The following is a 25,250-nucleotide window of genomic DNA, read 5'->3' as shown; positions in this document are numbered from 1 at the left end:
AGGAGTTCCAGTTATGTGCTGAAATACAACATTCCAAAGCAAAAGGAAAAAAACCAACAAGTACACTCACCCAGTGAACCCAGACACACCAGAAATGAGACCAGAACAGACAACAAACCTTTACTGGCATTTCTGTGAAGGCTCTCCCAGCGTTTGCTGCTCTCTCTGGGGTTTCTGTACAAGCACTGCAACCAGTTGCAACCATGTGGTATTTTGTTTTGCAAGACTGGACTGGTCAGGGTTGTCAAGCAACCCTGACAATGCAAGAATAGCCTCTTACCCATCTCAAAGGCACTGATCAACGAGGTCTTACTAGGAAAGAACTGAATTATATTGGACTGCTACTTAAAAAAGTATTTTCCTCAACTCCACTTTTCCCAAGTAGAATTAGATATGGGATGTGGAAGGAAGACTTGGAGGGAATGGGGTGGTGGTGGAAGATACAGGCACATAAGAATATACTTGTTTGCAAGAAAAAATGTTCAATAAGACAGCAAGAGAGCCCTCCTCCCTAGCAATCAAGGGGAGGGGTGTGCAAACATTAGACACATGAATCATCCCATTTTTATTTAGCTTTGTTTATCATATATACACCATGCTGCCCAAGCTGCTGAATATACCAAAGGATAAGGAGTGTCCTCCCTGGGGGGGCTGTTGTCATAGCCAATGTCCCTCATGCTAAGCTTCACATATGGAGCACGTGGAGTTAACATACACAAGTCCTCATGCTTCATATGTAGTTATTCCTTGGTGCTGCTGCTTAGAAATCCACACTGCAAGGGCAACCATTACCCCTTGCCACCATGGTGGCCTTAACATGGGCATGGACCAAACTCCTTTAGGAGCTGAAAAGCAGCCCTGGCTCTCAGCCATGTGTCTCTCAAACTTCTCTACTCCACACTGTAGCATTCTGCCACTATTTGGTGTCTCAGCTTTGCTCATTTAGCTTTGTATCCAATCCTAAACCAGCTCTACAGTGTTGGGTTAGGAATCAACCAGACAAAACCAGATTAGCAGATCCAAGAGGGCCTTTCGGGGAACAGACCCAGATTATTTCACCTCAAACCAACATTTTCCAAGACAGTTCATCACATGCTCCTCACCTGGTGCACGGCTGTCTCAGCCAAACAAAGAGGATTTGCAGCTGTGTGTTCTGAGCATGTGAAACTCTACACACCTTGAAAAACCTGTCTGAAAACATCACGCACACAGAAGGCAGAGGAGCCCTGGGAATACTTACTGTCTCTCTGATGAGCAGCGCAGTGAGGTCCTGCTCCTGCCCAGCAGCTCCCTGTTCTGGCACATCCCCTGAGCCAAGTTCGTGTGAGCCCTGTGCAGGGAAGGCAGGCCCTGGCTGCTCGTTGTCTCTCCCTGCCTGCTGACCCGATTCCTCAGGGGGATGTGCCGGCTGTGGGGAGGCAGGGCCTGGAATCCCGTCCTGCTGTGGCTCTGGCCGGGGGAAGGCTGGCCCAGGAGCCTTCTCTCCATATGCCCTCAAAGATCCGGGGTCTGCCTCTGGCTGCCCTTGCTGGGGAGCACAACCCTTTGCTACAGCCCGTGGCTCATCTTCCAGCGGTGGGAAGTGCCGTGGCTCCAGCTGGCTGTTCTCCCGGATCTCCTCCTGCTCCATGGTAGTTTTAGCAGCTATTTCTTCAAGTTTCTGCTCTGGCTCCAAGTTCTCTCCTTGCCATTCCCGAGCTTCCATCTTTTCCTCCTGTTGAGGTGGAAGGTCTGCATTCTCCAGACTAATGGTTTCTGCGTTATTAGCAGGCTGTGGACTCATCTTGATCAGTGGCAGCAAACTTGGGCCAGGCTCCTGGTTACTTGTAAGTTCAGAGCTGGGGCCATTCAGCTCAGATGGTCCAGGCTGCTGGAGGGCAACGTCCACACTCTCATCCCTGCTTGGTCCAGCATTGCTCTCCACCATGAGGTTATTCCCATCTCCCTCACAGGGCAGAGCTGAATCCTGCTTATCCTGCAGGTCTGTGCTCATCAAAGGCTCCACAGCACTTTTAGATCCTCCTTCTCCCACAGTGTTTGCACCCTGCCATGGAGCAGCAGGTCTGATGACATTGGGACGCAGAGGCTGCTGTTGCTTTGGGGTCTGAAAAGGACACACACGAGAAAGTAGGAATTCTTGTCTGCATGTTAGAATCTTTGCTCCAGATACTTTTGCATCTAAGAAAACTTCTGTTGGGAAACTGATAAACAGCCTGTTCAGCAAGCACAGATAAATAATAAAGCACAGAACTGCAACCCACATATCTATGTCCTCAGCCTGTCCCCAGGTGATACAAGAACCTTAGGCAGAACTGGGGATGCACAGGACTTTCAAAATGGAATAATTTCCTAAGCTCACTTCAACTAAGCTAAGTCACTTCCCTTCCAGTAAAACAGTCTGAGAAGGAACAACTAACTGATGACATATTTGTGTTCTCACCAATTTATTTAAACAGGCAGGAACCAAAGCTCAAAACATTAATCTCTGGCCTTGTTCTTGCCTCTGGCAGACAGACTGCTGTATGCCAACAGAGCCTGAGTGTTCTCTGATGCTGTTTTCAACTAAGAAGCAGAAAGGTCAGCTTTGCAACCCATTTTCTCAGTGCTTCTGGTTAATTGAACAGAAAAGTGCAATATATTCTTAATACAAGACAAATATGAAATGCTACAAAAACATAAGTGCCTGCAACAGCCCAACATGAATACAAATAACAGAGGAAGGTAAAGCATACGAAGTACGTATATAAATCAAACACATGGTTTGAAAACACCTTCAATGGAAGATCAAGTCCTCTTGCAAAGCACTCCACCTTGCTGGATTCAGACAGACAACTTTATGGGAGCTACAACCTTCATCAAGTAGAACTTAAACTACGCAGTGTAGTTTAACAGCCTGGTTCTCCTCTCCCATGCCCAAAATATGACTAAATTAAGCTAGAAAAATGCCATCATTTCACCATTATTTCAGACATCCGAAGTAGATTGCTGTAACCAGGCAGGACTCAAAGGAATGCATCAGGTATTTGCACAAGACTTGGCTATACAGGCCATGAACAAAGCACAGCAGCTACAAGAATGAAAACCTACCTCTGCTAAGATGACTACATCATCATCATCTTCCTCAGTCTGCTGCTTTTCTGGCATTTCCAGCAACAAAGGCAATTCTTCATCTGAGGAATCCGATATCATGATAAGACTTTCATCCCTGTGGTTTATCCAGTCTGCAGAACAGTAAGTAAAGTTAGCTGTTGGCTCAAGGTAAATAACTGGAATTACAGGGCACATATAGCACTGAAACATCTGAGAAAACAATTTTCCCATTTGCACTGCAGGAGGAAGCATTCAGAGGTCATCAATTCTTCTGCAAGGCATTGTTACAGCCACTCCTGTGCCCCTAAGCCTCCAGCAAAACACCTGCACAGCTTCAGCTCATCACAACAGCACTGCAGGGACAGCCAATGACACTCACAAAGAATCTTCTACCCTGAACTCCAGCACAGTCAAGCTGCTGCAAAAGTTATTACAAACAAGGCATGTAGGGAATACTTCTTCAGAGAAATCCTGGACTTTCAGTATCTCAGGGACATTACATTTTCTTTGTCAATGTGCAGGGCATTCTAGCAGAGAGATAAGAGTCTCTGTGCAACTCAGCCTCTCCTGAAAGAGTGGGACTTTGCAGGAGTACCTTATGCAGGGCCGAGATAAGGCCTGTGGCTATTAGATGACAACCTTGTGCCTCAAAGTTTGTCAAGAATGCAATATAGATGCTAGTCAACACAGCCACTGGAACACAGGAGAGATATTCAAGGCAGGAACAGAGGGTTTCTGTACTGCACAGAGAACATACAACTATGCTTTCCCTAAAATTAGACATGTTTCAGCTTATTTTTTAGCATGAGTATTCATTTATCACCTTTCAGGCACAGAGAGAAAGCATCACTTTGAATTCCACTCTTGAGTAAATGGGTGCCAATGCATGCAGCCCATGATGGCACGAATTTAGGGGCAGCCTCTCTCCTATGGGGGTCCTCAGAAGGATGGATCCTCCTTGGATCTGCTGAAACACCTCTACACAGTGTTTCCAAGAAGTCAGCAATCTCCCTAGAGGCAGTACAACATGAGAAAGACAAGAGCCAAATATTTTGCATGCCTGCATAACATGAAAGAGTTTCTGTAGGTGGCTAAGTCAGTGTAACAGAGCAGTGTGTGACATGACAGAACAGACCTCCAGCAGCTCCCTGGAAGTTCTGTGAATCCTGCTGCTCAGGAGGAGTTTCACAAGAGTGTTTTGGAAACAGGCACAAATCAGTACTCACCCTTCCCTCTGTGATTGCTGAAGCTGTTCAAGTTAATCACTTCTTCATTCCCACCTCTCTCTGCCATTTTAAACAGCTGCACCCCAGAGTGTCAATGCCCCAGCATGGCAGTCAGGCTCACATGAGGAACTGGAAGATAAAATAAAACCACGAGGGAGTCAGGCAAACTCAGATTCACCCTAAAGGGGTTTTCCCAAGACTTAGCTGCTAGGGGTTCTCCTGGCTCTCCCAGCAGTCTCTCCACAGTATCTTTCTGTACGCCCATCTCAGTACCTGAAAGGAGATTTGTTATCTTGTGTTCCAAAAGTTACGACAGTCAACTGAAGAGTGCAATCAGGCCTCAGAAATCTCTGGAGGAGACACGAGAATTCTTACAGCTATGCAACCACAGAAAAGGAGGAGAGATGCAATTCCATCCATGCAGGACTCAAACCCTCCCAATATGTGGATCGTCTCTTGTTTCCAGCCAAAATCCAATGCACCAACACACACAGTGGTGTCTCTGCCACCATCAGGTGGTGAGAAGGGCAAAATCCCCTTGCCTGCGCTGTCCCAGGGCATCCCCACATCAACCTGCATCTCACACACCCCAGATGATGTCACTACAACCACCCCTGTCACACTTAATGCCAGGCAAGTCACGCACAGCCCTGAGGGGAACAGCCAGCAGGGATACCACCATCCCAGCCTGAATTCCCTGCATGCTGCCAAGCTGAGGCACAACTTCAGAGCCACCAGAGATGCTCCAAGCTTACTTGCACAACCCCCATGTTATTGGCATGTCAGAAAGAAGCTGCACCCTGGGCAGGGCAGTGTCAGTGTGTGCTTTGTGCCTGCTCTGTGAACCAGCACAGGAGCAAGTCACATTCCAGAGAACACTTCCTTACCACCATCTGCTATTTTAAAGAAGAGATTTCCTTGATTTACAGCAAGGGTTTGGTACAAATTCCAGGAAACACCATCTGCTCTCACAGCAAAAGGAGAGCATGACAGGAATCAGGTTCCTTCACAGGACTGGGCTTTTTTGGAACTAAACTTTGCTACCCCCACCTGTTCTCAGAGAGGCACAATTAATCGGCCAGAGGCTCCCAAACAGGATTAGGGAGCCAGAGGAATCACTGCAAACTAAACAGGAGGTTTCCATTTTATGCTCTGTCAGCTTAGAGCTCTCAATTCCCACTATAACAGAGAGGCTGAACACACACAGGAACTCCAAGCAGAATTTGATCACTGGAAGGAGAAAGGAGGTCTTCTTATTGGAAAGTATTCATCTCCTTATCACAGCACAGAGGAATCTGTAGTATTAAATATTTACTGATGCAGTAGTTGGAAGAAAATGGTGGGTCTGCTATAAAATCCTGTTTGCTAGTACACGAGCAGTAAAAATTCCCCCTCAGTAATTCTACTTAAATTCCTCTGCAGGGAACAGGATTTGCAGCTAGGACAGTAAAATGAAGAAATCAGTTCAGATGTACAAGATACAATAATAATATTTTAAATGTATTATTTAGCACTTTAAAAGGCCTAGCAGCATGGGCTCAGTGCCTGAAGGGACCTTCTTCATAGGAAACCTCCAGCACAAAGATTTCAAGGTTTGGTTACAAACAGCCACACTCACCTGGTCCCGACACTGCTGATGGTCCAAATTTGAGTGGGAAATTGGGTGAGGGAACAGCAAGAGGCCTCTTCTAACCAGCATTACCACAAATATGCAACTATGCCTGTATTTGAGCCCTGATACCTCAGTAGCACATCCAATTTCCAGTAAGCAGCTCCAAGATTCTCATGGGCATACTGGTACTTTGAAAACACCTGAAAAGTAAGATTTTGGGGGTGTTTCCACTATGCTCTTCATTTTCTGCCTTATAAGGAGAAATAAATCTTTCTTTATTTGCCAGAATGGCATCAAAGTGCTGTTCCAGCATCCCAGGCAGGTGTTGGAGCTGCAGCTCAGGAGCTGGGTCACTCTAAGTGCAAACTTGTAGTGCAAACCTTTTTAAAAGGTCACATCCACATTATTACAGTTGTATTTTCCCTGATACTCATGAATAGCAATCACCTAGTCCTGCATAGCACTTTTCCATCCTTAGCTGTCTGACTCCTTTAGCAAATAAAATCAATTCACACTTCTTGCCATTTAAAAGGTGGAGAAACAGAAGCAGGGATAGGCCCACTGTGGGCAAGGTAACTGAACAAACATGGCAAAGGATCGCTCTGAGACTGGCTGGGGAGGAACAAGGACATTTGTGAAAGCCACAAATCAGCCCTTGCAGCATCAAGTGGTGCAGACAGGGGCTGGACAGGTGTCTGCTCAGATCTGCTCCAAGCAGAGCTGAGTGGTTGGATATTTCTCCCCTCCAGGGACCCGTGGTGCATTAGCAGGCCTGGCTATGTGAGGGTGGGGTGACACTGCAAATGCTCAGCACAGCCACCAAAAAAAAAAAAAATCTTCTCCCAAATAGCTCAAATGGTGCTTTGTCCAATGCTGGTTAAATCCCAGCTGTTCACACCCAAGAATGATGGATAAGCCACAAGACTAAGGTGGTATTTTCTAGGGGCCACTCTGGTTTCTGTAGAGAGGAATTTGCATGCTTCAACATTCAGCAGTGAGAAGGAGGTACAGAGAATAACCTGAAATTAAATTTGGCATAGAAAAACTGTCTGCACTTCCATACAAGAAAGTATGCACACATCACTAAAAGACTCAGTGTTTTAAAAGCAAGAATATAATAAATAGTATTAACTGTAATACACAGTCAAGGCAACAACAAAATAACCCAAGCCTGGAAAGAACTGGCAATTCCTCCTACTTCAAAACAGACTGAATAAAACCCCAAGCAGCTTAATAAAGCCCTGCTTTGAGGGTAAAAGCCAAGCTTCCACCAAGAGCTAGCAATTCATTTTGTCAATACTCAATACAGAGCTGAAGTTTAAACAAATATCCATAAGCATGGGCCAGTTCCATCTAGTGGCATGAATAAGAAGTTTATTCATGTTTATAGCACCAGGCCACCAAGAATGTGAAGTAACAAGATCAAAGCCACCCTGGGGTCTTGCCCTACATAAACAACAATAAAAAAGCAAGGAACACAGATGGAAAGAACCTATTCCACACTACCTCAGTGATTTCAGTGCCTATCTACAGGCAAAGAATAAGGCGACCTACAAGCAAGCTCTAACATGCCCATCAGCTTTTTCACAATACAGCCAAGGATAGGAAACTAGAGCTGTTTGAATAGCAAAGCAGTCAGATGAACATTTTGCAAGCTTTTTAGTTTTTCTTCTTTTCTTAAAAGGCTCCCACCTGCACTGCAACACATCAAGCTGGATTTGGGACTTGAATCCCTATAACAGTATTCAGGTGACACAAAATTCTCATCATGACTTCTAAGACACCTGCTGACTGTGCAGTGAAGACCCACCATGCTGTAAGATGTGGTCCCACCCAATTTCACCTCTATATTACTCCATATACTCATAACTCAGTCACAGAATATCCTGAGTTGGAAGGGACCCACAAGGATCAGAGTCCAACTCCTGGCCCTGCACAGGACATCCCAATAATCCCACCCTGTGCCTGAGAGCATTGTCCAAATGCTCCTGGAGCTCTGGCAGCTTTGGGGCCGTGATCATTCCCAGGGGAGCCTGTTCAGTGCCCAACCACCCTCTGATACTGCACACCCAGGTTGTTTCATTGTGCAGACAACAAAATCCTCCCCATCATGGTTTTTCCTACAGCAAATTGAGAGGAGAAGCAGCCATTAACAGATCTGCTACCAGGAAAACAGAGTCCATCAGGGACTTGGGTTTAACAATTCTCTGAACTGACAAGACCTCAGACTGACAGCTGAGGTCACAGGGACTTCCCGGACAAGCTCCTCAAACATGCAAAAATATCCACAAAACCACTGCTTCCAACCACTACTATGAGGTAAGGGATCAGCTGCTACGAGGTGAAGCAGGTCTCAGGAGCACACAGAATGCTTACACAAGGATTTCCAAAACCCATTCAAAATCCTTTCAAACACCACATGACATATTTTTAGTCTAACCTAAAAATAGCCACCATCGGTGCTGTGCATATATTTAATTTCCTGATACATGAAGGCGTTTCTGGACTGCAGTAACTGAAGCAGAACTCAAATCTGCTCCCTCCACCCCACATTTGTGCTGTGATGAGCATCTTCAGATGGTGGTGGAATTTAAACTGACAGTCAAGGGAAGACCCCCCCCCTTCTCAGCACAGTGTAATGTATTTTCCCCCCCCACTTACAGCATTTGAAATCTTGAACTCCCACATACCCAAGATGGGACTAGACTCAAAGTGCTCTTGTCTGGCTCCAGCTCAAGGCAACAGGACTAGACAGAAAGCAGGGGAGGTAGGAACTGAGATCCCAAATGAACAGGGGGAAGGGATTAAAAAAAAGAGCAACTTGAAAGAAATGTCAGCAACATCAAATCACTGTGTTTTAGCCTCTCCCCCACACAGAACACCACTGTTGCTCACCTACACTGACAGAAGAGCATCAACTCCTACTTTGTGCCTGCGGGCAGCAAACGTGTCTGCTGGTAGCCTGTGAGCAAGGTGAATTTCTGGCTCATTTCAAGTTCCTAAAACAAGCTACTTAAATAATGCAGGGCTTGTGACGACCAGCAAAATGAAAAGCTAAAAATTCAGTCTTAAAAAATTTTAAAAGCACAACAGAAAGGAAATAAACCAGACTGACTTACTGTCAAGCATTTCACTGAAACATTTCAAAGGGTTCATGATTTGCTGGGGGCTGCTCCTTGTAACAGGCACTGAGCAAAAGCAGGGGGAGTTTAGCAGTGGTTGATCGTGTTAAGCAGCATCATCCCAACTGAAAATTAGAAATCCCCTGATCATAAGCCCAACAAGAACTGCTGGACACAAACAAATCCTATTTGCTATGCACAAGGCAGCTACTGCCACTGCCTCACACCCTGCAAAGGGACAGAGCCAGAGGTCAACACGTGGGGCTGCAGCAGGGCTCCTGCCAGCAGGTTTGCACAGTTCCAAGCCTGGGAAAAGTGGAAAAAGCATTGATTCCAGCCCAAAAGCTTTACCCTGGCCTCTGAAGGCAGGAGTGTGTAGGCAGTGGCTCTCAGAAAAGACTACCTGGTTTCCAGCAGCACAACCTGCTGTAGGTTTGTGGTGGCTGGTGAACATACATTACAAGGGACAGAGGGTTTTCAGTAAGTCAATTCCCTTGTACCACAAGAACCACTTTGTGCTAGGGTGACCAAAAACGCTTCTCCCAGGAGGCAGCGCTCTGTTATGTTAATCTAGCCCAGTTTGGATTCCCGGGTTGGCTGTCAGCCTCTACCCCCTCGTGACTCCCCCAGAGCTTCTCCATTGGTCCCCGTTCCCTGGTCCTGCCTTTTCCCTGCCCCTGGATAAAACTGTGAGCTTCGGGGTCATGTTGGTATTTGCCTCTGCACCCTTGGACACTGTAGCAGCAGTAAATGCTCCTGGCAGAACACACACAAATGCCCTTCTCGACTCTTTGCTACCGACTGTAACACTGAACCCACCCGTGCTGCTGTGGGGGCACGCGGGACCCCACAGAGCCGGGCAGGGACAGCACTACAGGTTTGGCCAAAAGCTCCTCTCAGGAGCACAGACCAGGAGTAGACTTATGACAAGAGCATCCACACAGCTCTGCCACCAATTTTTGGACCCGTAGCATGTGCTGAAGAGAAACAACAAACCAGAAGATCATTTAATAACAGAAATGGCTGATGAGTTATAAAGTATTCTTGAAGTGTTTCCCACATTAGCAACTGGCTTGGTTTACCAAATTATTTTAAACACGTACACTCTCTGAGAAGGAGAAGACAGGATTCCTGAGATCTGAGAAAAATCAAGGAACAGAAGCTGAAGCGAACAATAAAGAGCCAGGTAACATTCTAGGGCAGAAAGCCACAGAACTGGTTTCACCACACCAAAACATAAGACAATATAATACAAGAACTGTTTTGTGGCAAGTAAATCCAACCTGAATGTTCACCTCCCCTGACAGATAAGACACCCAACACACACAGTTCAGAAAGTATCCCACCAGAGAAGCCACTATTTCCAAAACCACACCAGCCTGCAACCAGCTCCAGCAGCTCCAGGGCAAGACATGAATAAGGATGGAAAAGAGGAATGAATCTGGCAGCAATCACAGCTTCCAGTTACCTCCCAAAAGTTCCCTGTTCCTCACCCTCTCTTACCCAAGGAGAAAAGCACCGAAGGGAATGATGTCCTTTCCTCCCAGGCTCAGCACTGGTAACTGCAGAGTCAGGAGTGTGACCAAGAGCACATCAGGAGATGCTCCAAAAAGAGAGGCTGCAGATTAACTCAGGACAGGCTACATCTCTCTGCCACTGCTCCAGGCTAATGAAAATTGCTTACTCAGAAGCAATTAAGAGAGCAGATATTTAAGGATTACTTGGCTTCAAATCCCCAGCTAGACTTTTCCCCATTTTCTAAGTCCACTCAGGACTTTATAGGAAATATCTTGGCTGTCTGTACATTACAAGACTCCTGATCAACCTTATTTGCAGTTCATTCCATCAAGGCCACAGTATCATAATTATTAATCATAACTGTTTGAAGTACTCAATCACAATTTTTATCTGAAACAGAAAGTACAAGAGGAAAAATGTGCCCCATTTTACCTAATTCACCTAACAGCTGGCCACATACATTGGCACCAGTTTTCTACCCCAAACCCACAAAGCATTTGCATTTCCCTAGCAAAATATCTGCTCTGTGAGCTACTCTCTAAAATGTAAGACTGTAAGCTCTAAAACGTAAGCTGTTTTGAAGCTGCATTCATTTTCCAAAACTGGGCAACTCAACGAAAGTTTTTCATTCCTTTGAGCTATTCCCTGGTGACTGGCATCAAGGTCAACTGCTGGACACTTCAGTGCCTTCCCACAACCCCCATCAGTCCCTTTGCCAAATAACAAGGCTCCGTTATCATCCCACCTCTCTGACCAGCGCGAGACTCCTCGTTTTGATGTATGCAAAAATTCACTCTCTGCACAAGAGGTGAGAGGTAGAAAGCTTCGGATCTGTGATTCCCCCCCTCCCCCATCCAACTGAGTCCTGAAAAAAAAAAAAAAAATCTCAATCTACAACTTCTAGTTGGAAAGGAGAGTTAATGCCATTACCTTGAGCAGCTCGTTTTAAGAGCAGAGTGAAAATGAAGGCTTTGAGGGAAGAAGAGCCAACCCTGAACTTAGTTCCTGTAAAGGGCAGTACTCTGCCTGCCTCAGACTTCTGGCATGTGCAAGATCATCCAGTGTAATCCCCTAAATCCAAAACCTCCCTCCCACATCACAAACACAGGTGCCAGCTTGGCACTTCACGTTGATGCAACAATCCAGACACCAGCAGCTCAACACCTGGCTAGAGACCTACACACAAACCCAGCCTTGCTCTGCTCACAGCCCATCTCCCAAACCATCATTTAAAAGAAGTGATTTGTTCTGATTTTGTGCTATAAGGGTGGGGATGAATGGAAGAGCATGTGAAACCACATGATTTGCAGCTCTGTTGCTTCCAGAGCGAGTTTGACTTCCAGTTTCCTTTCCCTGAACTCACATGTCCTTTCCCTTCCAGGAAGGGCCAGGGGCTGCTTTGAACAGCACCAAGATTCAGACACCATTGGGTTTAAAGAACAGGGACTCCACAAACCCCCAGGTGCTGCACATACCTGCCACAGCTCCACACAGCATTAATTGCAGCTGCCTTCTCTTTTCCATAAACCCAGCAGCCACGTGGAAAAGAGCAGGAGAAATGCCCTGTGTGCCCCAGGATATATAGCAGAGTGCTCCTCTGGTACTTGTACTTCATAGATCCCTCCAGGAGAAACGACAGAGCATTTCCTCTCCAAATCCTCAGTAGTTTTCCTACCTTTTTTCTTTTCTTTTTAAAGGGATCCTGAATGCCACTTTAAAAAGCTTAACAGAACAAAGAAATCCAAGTGCAACCTTTTAGGTAAGTTATTTAACAAGTTGGATGCATGTCTTCAGGAGCATTCAGGTTCCCATCTTAGCACTGTTTTCACTGGAGAGGAAACAGAAATAAGGGATTTAAGGTTGCTGGGACAGGCTGTGGCACTGACATTCACACTGATGAGCAACCTGCAGCCGGCTCATCTCACAGCCCTGTTTGCAGGGGCACTGACAACAGGGAGAACCAGGCTGCACAGAACTGGCAAACTGCTGTGAAAAGGAGCAGTGAGGGATAATTAGACCAAAACCAGAAGGGCTGGAAATCAGAAAGTCAGTTAGTTAGTAGTAGCCAGAGGACTTGAAAATCAGAAGGAACTGATAGGCTCTGATGGCATCCTGGATGTTGAGCAGCTGCCCATCAGACTGACTCTGGAAACCACCTAAGCTGCACTTGGGAAGCTGGGTTCCAGAAAAAATTACAAGCATAATGCACCACCAGGAAAAAGTGTGGAAGGAAAGGGGGTATTTTTGTCTTTTATTTTACTTTAAATGTGACTTGAACTTATCACAAGAAACATTGCTTTCAAGCACAGCACACCTCACCTCATTCACAAAGCTGCTGACAACACAAAAGCTGAGACTTGACCTTGAGGGGGCCCACAAGGTGCAGCAGCCCACCTTGGCAAAAAAAGAAGGTCTCTGTCAATCTGCACAGCACTTTCAGAACTATTGACTTAAAAGCCTGCCACCAACCCTTCCAGGAGTCAAACATCCCAGAGTGAGTGACTGCCAAAAAAGAATGACTTCATAGGTCCCATATTCTGGTTACAACAGCCATGCCCTTTTTTAGGGCCACATTAAGCATATGCACTTGCCACAATTCCAAAGGTCAGTGGCCAGGAGCTGTGGCTTCATGTTCAGAAGGGTTTCACTGCAATACCTGTTAAGGATGGTCATGTCCCCATACCACAGCTTGTTTCCTCTTCTCACACTGAGCTCCTCCAGCATTTCTTACAGCTTTGAAAGGAAATGCCCTGGAAAATGTTTTTATAGGATTCAGATCAGATACCCTCCACATAGCCACTTCCATGGTGGAATTGGGAGAACAGAATTAAGGTGGTAAAATAAACTCCAAGAAGGAGAAAGACCTTAAACTGCAGCCTAAGCTGACACTATACAGCCACAGCTGATACCTGACTAATACTCAAACTACACGTGCTTCTAGTCCAAGATCAGGCACTGCCTTTGAGAGATGCTTTTACACAATCATTTAAGAGTTTAAAATATACAAGAGTCAGTTTAGAGCTAGACTGGGCCAACAGGCCAAGCTCAAAGTCTTAAATGGCTTTACCTACTGAGAGTAAAATACTGACAGAAACCTTGTAAGGCAGGCACAACACCTGAGCAGCAAGTCCATGCTCTGCACCAATTTCTGCTGGAAAGAGTGAAAAATAAGCTGCCTCTTGCACCCAAGAATTGCTGCAGGAGAAGCACTGTCATGGAAGAACTGCAATGACATCCTTACTGCTCCAGCACCACAGATGACCAGTTATCAAAAGGTTTTCCAGCCAGCCTGCAACACCCTTTGTAAAACTGGGTTTAGTTTTGTTTACAGCCACGTGTAGCCTTGTGGCCAATTCCAGCCCAGCGAACTCTCAGCAGTGAAAACCCAGGGCAGCCTTCCAGGCTCATGACAGTTGTCCAGCCTGACTTCATCCATGTCACGTGGCAGTGGCCACTGTGGAGTTTGTTAAAACAGCAGAAAAGCAAAGAGGCTGCATTTGAGGTAAGTACCACTGTATCAGAACAGAAAACAGTGAAATTCGGTTGTGGCTGGATTTAGAGATGCTCCACATCCAGCATGAGTCCCTTCTGAGACTACTAAAGTTCACAAATGAATGAATTATGAACTAAAAAGCAAGGAAAGAAGAGCTGCACATTAATTCTCCAGGTCCACAGTCCTGCAATTAATGAGACTGTTAGGTACCCACTAATCTCACCCCCCGGCAAACAAACATTTCGCAGACACAGGACTACAAAAACCACCACAGCCAGGAGGTTACACAGGCTGCACCCAGAGCAGTTGCTAAGGACAGACTGCTTCAGGCAGTGAATCCTGTGCCCACCCTTAGTCAACACACTTGTGTCCAACACCGGGTGAGTCCTCACAGTGGAACAGAAATCCTCTTCCTGGGTGTTGCAATATCAGGCAGATTATTTAACCACCTGGGCTGGAGGGTCGGTAAGAACAGCCACAAGCTGCTAAATAAACACAAACACACTGAGCTGAGGAGCACTCTCCAGACACTGTGTCCAAGGCAGAGGTGCGTTCCAGCCGTTGTGAGCTGGTCTGTGCTAGTCCTGGCAGATCCAAGGGCACCTCCCAGTTGACACACAATGAAGCCTGCTCCACTACAAAAGGATTCTGCTTTAACAATCTACAGAGAGGGCATGAACTGTTTACATTAGCCAAGTTACTGCTCCCAGGTCTTGCTCATCTGTAGCTGGAAATCCCAGCAGCACAGGAGGTATGAAACACCCTACCCTGCTGGTTTCCTGAAAGGAAAAAAAAGAGCTGCTTTTCCTGCCTCCCCATTATGCTGCTGCTGTCATCTCCTCAAATTGCATTTCAGCACATGACAGCAGAGTGGGGAGAGGAGGAAAGTCCTCAGCAGCACCGTGGCTGTGCTGCAGGCAGCTGTCTGCACTGCTGTCCCTTCCCTCTGCCATCCCCCTGAAACGTGTTTGTCCAACAGAGCTTGTATTTGCCAGGGATACATGGGCCAGTCCTCCTTCCAAGACTGGCCTTCAAGGAAAAATATCTGCAAGAAGCATCAGGGAGAGGTTTTCTTTCCCCCTCCATCACACGAAAATGCATCCTGTCTTTGGGATGGGATTTGGAAGCAGAAGTGTAAATCTGTTCCTCACTCTGTTTTTGCAAGGGCTGCAAAAAGCCAACCCGTGCCTGCCTTCCTCCAAGGAACAGCAGGAGCAGTGCCCACAGCTTGGTAAAAGCATGTCAGTCTGGATAAAGCAGTACAGGAGCCTTGTGCAAGGAGTGCTCTGGACAAAACACATTACTTGAGGCCATTTTTCATCCTCACATTCCCCCAAAAAGAGATTCCAGCTAGTGCAGATCCTGACCACCTTGTACTGCAGAGCAGGACCATGTGATGCCTCTACAGATCCCATCCAAATGTTTCCCTGAATAATGCAAACAGTAGCACGTCCTCCTTGCAGGGGAGAGCAGGCTGAGGGTGAGCAACACCACGCTTGGCCTCCAAGGCCAGCTGAAAACATTTCAGGTCACCCTGACACCCACACACACACTCTGTTTTATTTCAGCTCATTAACTTAGCTTCTCGTTACAAGGGGCAACCACTGCCTCCAAAACTCACCCTGGGACCAGCTGGGCACCACCAGCATCAGCACAGGAGTGGGGCTGCCTAAAGCCAGCGAGAAAGCCACACATTTAATTTAAACTCCTGCTGACCTGGGTCAGAAACACTGTGAGGTGACATCGTGGCTTGGGGTAGCAGCTGCCCCACATTGAAATCTTTCCCTAAAGCCCAATGCTTTTCCCATTTAATCAGGCACTGACAGCTCCCCTCATGAACACAGGGAGGGAACCACAGTGGAGCTGGTAATTAGGAGAGAGGTGTCATTCAGAAGGAATATAATTTCCCAGGAATTAAGCTTTCTCAAGGATCGTTATGAATTTAAAACCACTGCAAGCCCTTAAGCACTGACCCAGAGGAAAAACATCACTCCTGAGACAGTCCAAAATAAACCTGAAATGCTATAAAAGTGAGATGAAGGCTGCTGAGAACGAGATTATCCCAGCTCAGTGAGACATTCCTTATTATCTCTCATCTCAGTGCTTCGGCAAGGATAACTCATTCAAGCCACCAGGATGCTGCTAAGTGGCTTTTTTCCCCCTCTCTTTTTCCTGTTTTCTCTGCCTACCCCTCCCTGATTTCCCACTTGCAGTAACCTGCTTAAAAACAAAACTACTCTGGACTGATGTTGACCAGCCCCTTATTCAGCTCCATTTCAAACACAGGAACTCCCAGCCTGTACACAAATAACCTTATCTCCTGAGCTGCTACTGGGAGACAGCTGCTGTCCCCAGGCAGCTGTGTGCTTCACACCTTCTGCTGTATTTAAAAAGGCACCTATCCCACTGGGATAGAGCCTACTGAGAATAATCCCAGTTACATGAAGCAACTTGAAACCCCACCATCACTTCAGTAAACACACAGGCTCTGGAGACTATTAATGCCTCATTTTTAAGTAGTTACGATGATGCCCAAATGCAGTAATTTAAAGGGAATCTTAAAATATCTCCAGATCAAATCCATCTGCAAAAAAACCCAAAAAAAACCAACCCCAAACTTCCAACAAGAGGAATTAGTGGTGCAGCTCTGACTGTCCCAGAAAGAATGCAGCCAGTGGCAAGCCCCAGCACTGCCAGCACTCAGACACAGTAAACCACTTGCAATGGCTTCAGAAAGATATAAATAAAAATAAGACACCCATTCCAAATTAATGAATGGGAGCTTCTTCCAGCAGGCACAAAACAACACCCGAAGGGCTCCACATTACTTGCACTTGGGTTTGTGCTACTCCGGGTTGCTAATCAGCTCCTGGCCCCTGGGATATGCTTCCTGTCTCTCTCCAGCTGCGCCACAGGAATTGTGTGTTTGCCCCACCTATTTTTGCCACAGGACTTTTTAGTGATTTGTGTCCAATTTCAAAGCACAAGACTCGCCGGCGGCAGGAACGCCCACTGCATTCTCAGGCAGACAAAGCACTGGGCTACCCAGGAATTTCGACTTCCGAGGCAGCTCCTGAAACTCCAGCCCAGGAACAGGCCACCAGCACCCGGCTGGAATCCAGACTGTACCTTGTCACCAGTAACACCTGCCCCAAGTGCTATTCTAGGAACTGCTATTCCTGCCCTGACTGCGTGCAGCCAGGCCAACCAGAAGGAAAACATCCTAGGAAGCAAGAAAAAGAGATGGAAGAAAGCCTGTTACCACAATGCAGCACCTCCAAGCAGGCTGAATGTCTACAGATCTTCAGGAAATCTGTCTGAGTCCCTTCCCAAGTCTTGGTGTTCCAGGCACAAACTCCTGTCAAGATGATTGTTTATTAACATCCAGTCACACCACGAAGACACCCAGCACATGAAATCTATTAACGTGTTTACAGTTGCAGAAGGCCTGATGTAAGGCAGCGGAATTTTTGCACAGCATTCATCCTAGAAATTAAAAGCACATATTAAAGCTGTAAATCCCACAGTCCTGGAATTAAAAACTGCCCGTGCAACCCTACTAGTCCTAAAGAAAATAGGTTCTATCACATGGTTTGAGCTGCACATTCCTACAGCCCTGTACCTGTTCAGGGATGTACCAGAACCTGCTCAAGATTTGGGACTGCAGAATGATAGATCTCAGATTTCATGCCTCACCTTCCAAACATGTTGCTGGAGGAAAAATACTCATGCCATCCTCTCTGAAAGCAGCAAAGGCCAGTCTAAATGCCTGACCAGGGACACCTGCCTTTCCCTCCACTGCTACCACTGGAAACCTGCAACAGCTCCAAAGTGCATCAGGTGGGCGAGCAGAGATTGTTAAGAAAGAGGAACCAACCTCCCAAGAGACAGAATAGAGAAACAGAGATCTGCCCACAGGTCTTAGGACCGGGACTGGCTGTGCCTCTCAGCCACCAAGGCACTCAGTGATTGCCTCCAGAACTGCTGCCTGAAGCAAAGCAAGAGCCTGCTGTTCCACAGGGCAGGCAGGGAAAGAAACACAAGAAGGAATGCTCTGAAAAGCACATGGACACCAAGCTTTAGTCCCTCAGCATTATGCCCGGATGATGGAAATAAAAGTGCACAGCAGCAACATCAGCTTTCCTCTTTCAAAGCATCAGAGGTCTCAGGACAATGACCAAACTGTAAGAAACTGAACAGAAACCTCAACAACCAAACTTATTTGTAGGAAAACCACTGTTCTAAGCATCTGGCAGTAAGACTCTACAGTAAGGTACTGGAGGACACTCAAAGACAACACTCCAGGTCATAAAGCACAGGTGAGATGAAAGGAAAAACCTCCCAGGCTGGACTCGCAGGTGCAAGCAGCCGTTATCCACCCAGGGTTCCAGCCAGCACAGCTGCAAAGCCAGGGGATCCAGGAGGTGATGGCAACTCTTTACGCCAATCTACATTTTTCCCAGCCCAAAGCACTGCCCCGGGCGAGTTCACCCTCCTCTCTTCACACACACGCTGGAGTTCCCCACAGCTCTTCAGCCTCAGAAGACTTCGGTGGGCTCCCGGCCTGCCTCCAGCCATCTGGGGAACAAGGTCAGCTCCAGAGGCAGAAAAACCCATTATATAAACCCAGTGTACATTAACACTTCCAGGCTGTGCTCTGTCTGCCACGCGGAGCCGGCACTCGGATCAATAGAGAAGGGAAAGAGGAGGAGGAAGAGGAGTATCTCTTACACTGATCCCTCAGCTCCGAGGACAGCTGTGTTTGGGGTTTCTTTCCTGCAGCGGCTCCCACAGCAGATGCCTGAAATGTCGAGATGTCCCAACAGCACCGAGTGCTCCCACACTGAACAGGGGTCAGAAGAGAACAATCTTTTACCCTCCTCTCCCCACCAGCACCGGGTTATCCCGCTTACAAGCAGCCCTAAGGAGCCCCCGGAGAGCAGCGCCTGTCCCCGGGTGTCCCTCGCTGCTGCGGGGGGATACAGGGGTGGTACACGGAGGAGAAGGGACCCCCTGACCCCGGGGAGGGGGAGAAGAGACCGGCCCTGAGGGGATGGATGGGGGAGGGAAAGAACCCAGTCCTGAGGGAAGCTGGAGGGGGAGGGGGTGTCCCAGATCCTGAGGGAAAGCGAGGAGGAAGGACTCGGCCCTAAATCAAAGTGGAGGGGTACGGGGGGACGGACACGGGAACGACGACACGGGGGACCCGTCCCTGAGGGGAAGCGCTGGGGGGGCGGGGGAGAACGACCCGTCCCTGACAGGAAGAGAGAGAAGGACCAGCCATAAAGGCACGCGGGGGGAGAGGAACGGACGGAACGGACACCCGGCCCTGAGGGGACGCGGGGAGAGGGGAAGAACGACCCGTCCCTGAGGACAGGCCCCAGCCGGGAGAAGAGCCCGACCCCGCAGCGAGGGGTCCAGCGAGGCCCAGGGACTCCCCGGGCGGCCCCTCTGTCCGTCTGGCGGCGGGGCTGTCCTGGCACTCACCGGCCCCGCGGGACGGAGGGGTCCCCCCGGCCCCGCTTCATTTAACCGCCGCTCCCGCCGCTTCCGCCCGGCCCGCGCCACGTGACCGCGCCGCCCCGCACCATAGAGAGCCAGCAAGGGAGAGACAGAGCGGCGCGGGGGGACGGGCGGGCCCGGCCCGGCGAACCTACCATAGAGAGAGGGGGCGGTCGGCCAGCGCCGCGCCACGCCCCCTGCCGGGCGGGCGGTGTTCCCGTGGGGAGGGGGCGGGTCCTGAGGGGGGGCGTGGGCAGCGGCTGCACGTGCGGGGGGGGGGGGGGGGCAGGACTTTTTGGGGTGCTCAGAAATGGGGGGGTCCGGGACCCCTGCACGGGATCCCTCCCGTCCCCCAGAGCTCTGGGTACCCGTGGAGGTCAAGCGAGTGACAGGGACACCGCGTTTCCCTCTCGGAAGCAGCTGGGGACGTCCTGCAGTCATGGTAGAAAATTGAACTTGAGGGATTTAAGTGACTTGCCAAGCTGCCAGAAAAGGAGGCAGCCGATTCACTGAGCTCCGCAAGATTTCCTAAGAGAAATGGGAAAATTTTAATTGTGTTTTCAAAAGGTTCACGTCGTAGAGAAGTCCTGGAGCAGCCCCTCTACAGCACACCCCACCCACCAGAGCAGGGCGCAGGGATCCTCCTCTCTCAGCACCAAAATGAAAGCAGAAATCAGGAAAACGTCACAAAAAGTGGTTATTAAAGAAAACAACAGTGCCAGTATTTAACAGAGCACGGAAGGACTGACACGATTTCCTGCTCCAAGTAATGAAATTGTTCAGTCCCTGCTGCTGGCTGACACGAGGGCTTGGTGACAGCAGCTCCCCAGCCATTTGTTCATATTGTGAAATTACTCAAAGAATAAAAAGCAATTTATTTGTGCTCCATCCTTTTTTTTTTTTAACCAAATTATGGCCAGAGAAACCCCAGCTTCCAGCATCAGGGAGGGAAAGCACTGCTACAGCACACACCAACGCTGAGCACCATCCTCTGACTTGCTCCTGTCCTTCTCTACTTGCAAAAGAGCAGTAATTAGGAAAAAAAACAATCAGGAAAGCAAGGATTCATCAACATGTGAATGTTTATCCAGTTTTCATTAAGGGGGAGATTATAATTTCTTTCTGCAAATTGAGGGTTAGAAAAGTATCAGGACAAATGATAAGGTAAGAAGGGAAAAAGATCAAGGGAATTAATCAGCTGAAGCAATGAATGTTCTCCCTGCAGAGGAGGACTTTCATCTGGGCAGCCCATACAGACCTCTTAAATCAGTTGCATTTTGATACTTTGTCCATTCTTTTCCTCTGATGCCCAAAAATATTTTAACAAACAAAACAGTGGCTACCAAGAGTTAAAGTTGTGAGTTTATTGCATATGTAACAAAAATGAACATGACCTCCTGGGTCCAGCCTACTATACAATCACTGTTTATTCCAGCTGGTTCCATAACCACATTAAATATAACTAGTATTTCTTTAAATACTTTGATTTAGACATAAAATGAAACATTAGTGTACAACTTTCACAAAATAAATCTGCAATAAAAACAGTGGGAAGAATAACAAGGATAGCAGCAATACTTAAACATGACATTACAAAATAATAAATTAAAAAAATACATTATAAAGTGGTTGAGGAACAACAATAACAACAAAAAAGAAAAATTAACAGATTAAAACCAGATCCATACTGTGTTTCTGGGAACTTGCTGTGCCACACGGCCCTGAACCTGGGCACTGGCTCCAGAGGGCCCGGTGGCTGGATCAGTAATTTACAAAATCTGTTGGATTTTACAACCACCTCAACTTGAACTGAGGACAAACTGCTGAGCGAGCGCCGATCGCACCGTCTGGAGCTTCAAACAGCCTTTTTGGAGCAGGGTCTTGTCTAACATAATGCCCAAGTGAACACTCACACCCATCCAACAGTCTCGTTTCTTCCCGGTCGAACACACGAGCAGAGTGGTGGTTTCCTACATCCCTGAGCGTAGAGTATAGGCTGAGGAGCAGTACCAGGGCACTGCAGGGCTGTGCCGATGGATCAGCTGCGGGGTTTGCCGTTGGACAGGAACAACAGACACGCTGTACCTTGTATTTCCTTCAGGTCAGATCCAAGAGTATCCGCGCACAAGGTGGAACGTGGAATGACAAAATGAACACGGGACTCGATGGTATTCTTTGGGCAAGTTTGAGAAGTAACAACCAAGCTCAAGTGCTGGCAGACCGAGTGGGAATGGACACACAGATTCAGACAGCTGAGGTTATCCCAGACTTCTGAGAGCCACTGTTGGCATTTTGTCCTTCCCTGGCCTTGGAACTGGGCACAGGAACAAGCCATGGCTCCAAAGCCGTCCTGCCTCGCTTCTTGCTGTTCCTCCATCCACCCAACCAGCTTTAAGGCCTGCCTCAAATGCATGTACAGAACAGACAAAAAATGTCTTTGTCGTCACTGAAGTGGCACAAAATTGCAAAGACAACACGACGGGAGAGGTGGTGAAGCTGTTGAAAAGAGAACTGAAATAATTTAAAAGACAGTGCCTTATTCTCGTTACTGTCAGCACGGAGGAGGTACCTTGACAAGGGCTTTTAAATACAGCAAAAAACAGACGGACTTTTCAAAACAACAATCCTTGCCTATCCTTATTTTGTGCATTTAATAAAACACTGACCTAGCAAAGACATTAGGAACTATCTTATGTCAACTGGATCGTTGACATAAAGCTACTTGACCTATAGATCTCCAAATCAGGGGCCTTTCCCTTCACCTCGCTTGGTTTGTACTGAGCCAGTTGTGCTGCAGGTGCGACAGGATTTTTATTAGGGGTGGGCTTTAGTATCTGGGTTTGGGTTTGGGGTTTTTTTTACACATTTTTAGTGAAAAATCCACATGAGACAGCATGCAAAGCTTTTGGGCAATAATCCATTTTGCATTTTTCCTATCTGACTGGTTTATTGCACATTCAAACATACTGAAAGGATTAAATACACTCTTATGAACAGGTTTGACTTCGAAGCCATTTGGAAAATCCAGGGTTGTGGGGACTCTGCTACTCAGCCAAGGACTGTAGGGATGCTGTCTGCCAACTGCTGCACATCCCAACAACCAGAACTGCAGAAACTGGTCTCCAAGTGCCGTAAGATCCCTACAGAACATGGGGCTGAACATGCCTCTCCTGTACAGTCCTGCAGGATGAGCATCTTTAGCCACCCCGTGCAAATCTCACAATATGGTACAATTTTACACCTCCGATGCAACTCCTGACAACAAATCACAAGAATTATGGTCAATGGCAAAAAGAAAACCACAAACAAACGAAACAGAGAAAAATGCCAGGGTTTTGACAAGTGTCTACTTTCTGTCCTATCACAGTTTAAAGCTATTATCAAATTCAATTTAAAAAAAGACAAAATAGAAGTATTCCAGTAGACATCTCCTAAGGACAGTCTCTTACCCAGCTGAATTTCAATGCACTATTCTATAAACATCTGTTAAGTGTTTCAGTCAGGAATCTCTCTAAAAATCAGGCTTCCAAAAGAAAAAAAATCCTATACAATCAAGTCTGCTTAAGTTTAGACATGTTTGATAGATAACTGGGTCTCTCTGAAGCCATGTTATTTGTTAAAATAGTCTCATCTTGGTGTGCAAACTGGAAAAATGTTAGTGATTCAGTGTCTTAGGTTACAATACGAGATGTAACCAAAAGTATGTATTCTATCACCATCTGTTAAAACCAGGTGGGGCAGGTGTTATGGTTCTTTGTCTCTTCTATGACACATCACTGATAACTCCCTCTGGAGGGATATCTTCTGCTAATGGGCCACCTAACCTCACTGCATGACTCATAAAATCACATCGTCCCATTGTGAGATGCTCCGCCCAGGGGGGGAACCAAGCATTCCTGCCTGGATATAATCTGAAGTTTGGAACACCACAGGCAGCCCTTACCTACTGGATTCCCAGAGGACAAGAGCTACATAATCATCACTGGACCTTCAGAGGAAGACCAGACCCTTCTACAGGATCACAGCTTTGACAGAACTATAGCTACCACTTCAAAGAGGACTGCAGCCACCACTTAATCACACTGCTACCAGCACCCTGACCGACAGGGTGTCAGGCTGTATCCTGACTGTCAGGTTAAGCCAGTGTTTCTGTATTATTGCCTTGTTATAGATATTTATATATACTACTAAAGAACTGTTATTCCTATTTCTCATATATTTGCCTGAAAGCCCCTTAATTTCAAAATTATAATAATTTGGAGGGGAGGGGGTTACATTTTCCATTCCAAGGGAGGCTCCTGCCTTCCTTAGCAGACACCTGTCTTTCAAACCAAGACATTCAGGTATTGGATTTGCTTTTGTTTCCCCTGTGTTAGAGAACAAACCTTTTAATATTAGTTTCAGATATTGGAAAAAATAGCCTTATATGGCTCTCTGGAGAAGTTTTCTTCCCTATGGAACTGAAGGCATAAATTCTTCCAATAGCTTTCTGTAACATTTAGAATGTATTCCCCTTTTACCTCATCTCCAAATTTTACATTGTTCCCCTTTTACCTCAATCTCCAAATAAACCTTTCTCAAGGCCAAAAAATTTGAAGCAGGAGTTTGCTCTGTTAACTTGACTTTTAGTGATTTCCATGTGAGTCTTAGAATTTAAAGTCACACAAACACATCTTGGGTAAAACAGTGGCACAGAAATCACAGCTTTGGGATTGAATGGAATTTTATCCTGTCTCCTCCTCACAAGGCTTCTCTGCAAGGTACTTACATCTGAATAAACTATGGAAAGTAATTCTGCAAGAGGAAAGAATTGTTTTCATGTGCAAAACAAGTAGATTTCAGCCAGGAAAACCAAAAAGAAATCATACAATACCGTTTAAGCTGTCCCAGATTCCTTCACTTTTCTCAAGGTGGGCCACAGCTTCCACTGGGAGCTTCCTGCTAAGGCAGAACTTGGATTTCTTTACCTTTCAGTTAAGTGTTCATATGGAGGTATTTTCTGCTAGAAGGTTACTTTTTAAACAGATGTTTAAAATGTGCAATGCAAATTCTGGTGCCAGTCAGACACTCTGCACCTGCTGGACTCCACAAAGGCTCAAGCTTGATTTAAGACAGACTAACCAGGTGCACCTACCAGTTGCAAGTCCTCAGCAAATTAAGCTCATTCTCAAATACACTTTGATTCTCCTATTAAAAAAGCCCCACAGGTTGCTGACCCTATCACAATATGTGTTACAAATCTAGCAGAATATCCTGTGTAACCAAAGCCAAATGCTGAACTTGGCTGCATTTCATTTCAGGGGGGATGGAAGAAGAGGGAAGGGGTTATTGTAACAAAGGGGAGAAAATAGAGCTGGGAACCACCAAGAAAAGCCCCGACCCTCCCCCCCTCATCCACCAGCGGCGGAAGGGAAACAGCCCCATCTCTAAGTTGTCAGAGTTCGGATGCTTCAGACAGCTTAGCAGGAAGTTCACAGCAAGCTTCTCCTAGCTTTTGATTTGGTGGTCCATGAGCTAGCATCTGTTTCCTTTGGTTGCTTTTTCACTCCACAGCAAACCCACACGTCTCTTCCACAGCTGTCAACAGCTTCTCATAAAGCTTCTCGTATGACTCATAAGGCGGAATGTCGATACGGTTAAAGCTGCAGGGAAAGTAACAGAACATTGATGGATCTGAAGGGCTTATT

General features: G+C 46.9%; 2 protein-coding genes across 7 annotated transcripts in view; both read right to left on the bottom strand.

Annotated features, from left to right (window-relative positions):
* Positions 1 to 19,652, bottom strand: part of RNF216 (ring finger protein 216) — a 77,944-nt gene extending 58,292 nt beyond the window's left edge. Inside the window, exons 1-5 of one of the 3 annotated variants that reach the window (XM_069029785.1) lie at positions 19,549 to 19,652; positions 18,793 to 18,904; positions 4,317 to 4,445; positions 3,088 to 3,221; positions 1,241 to 2,104 (exon numbers count right to left, since the gene is read on the bottom strand). In XM_069029785.1, the coding sequence (XP_068885886.1) occupies positions 1,241 to 2,104; positions 3,088 to 3,221; positions 4,317 to 4,383 (1,065 nt within the window). In that variant the 5' untranslated portion in view covers positions 4,384 to 4,445; positions 18,793 to 18,904; positions 19,549 to 19,652. Of the gene's footprint in view, positions 1 to 1,240; positions 2,105 to 3,087; positions 3,222 to 4,316; positions 4,446 to 17,757; positions 17,857 to 18,792; positions 18,905 to 19,548 lie in introns of those variants that run through there. The other 2 variants (XM_069029786.1, XM_069029787.1) reach the window with 2 other exon arrangements.
* A 1,260-nt stretch (positions 19,653 to 20,912) lies between these two features.
* Positions 20,913 to 25,250, bottom strand: part of SMURF1 (SMAD specific E3 ubiquitin protein ligase 1) — a 45,627-nt gene continuing 41,289 nt past the window's right edge. For all 4 annotated transcript variants that reach the window (XM_069029544.1, XM_069029545.1, XM_069029546.1 and 1 more), the window contains exon 18: positions 20,913 to 25,205. In XM_069029544.1, the coding sequence (XP_068885645.1) occupies positions 25,106 to 25,205 (100 nt within the window). In that variant the 3' untranslated portion in view covers positions 20,913 to 25,105. The remainder of the gene's footprint in view (positions 25,206 to 25,250) is intronic.

The sequence above is a fragment of the Aphelocoma coerulescens genome, chromosome 14 (assembly GCF_041296385.1).
Source record: "Aphelocoma coerulescens isolate FSJ_1873_10779 chromosome 14, UR_Acoe_1.0, whole genome shotgun sequence".
Lineage (NCBI taxonomy): Eukaryota > Metazoa > Chordata > Aves > Passeriformes > Corvidae > Aphelocoma > Aphelocoma coerulescens.
The sequence above is the reverse complement of the archived record's forward strand: the minus strand, read 5'-3'. Positions and strand labels throughout refer to the sequence as shown.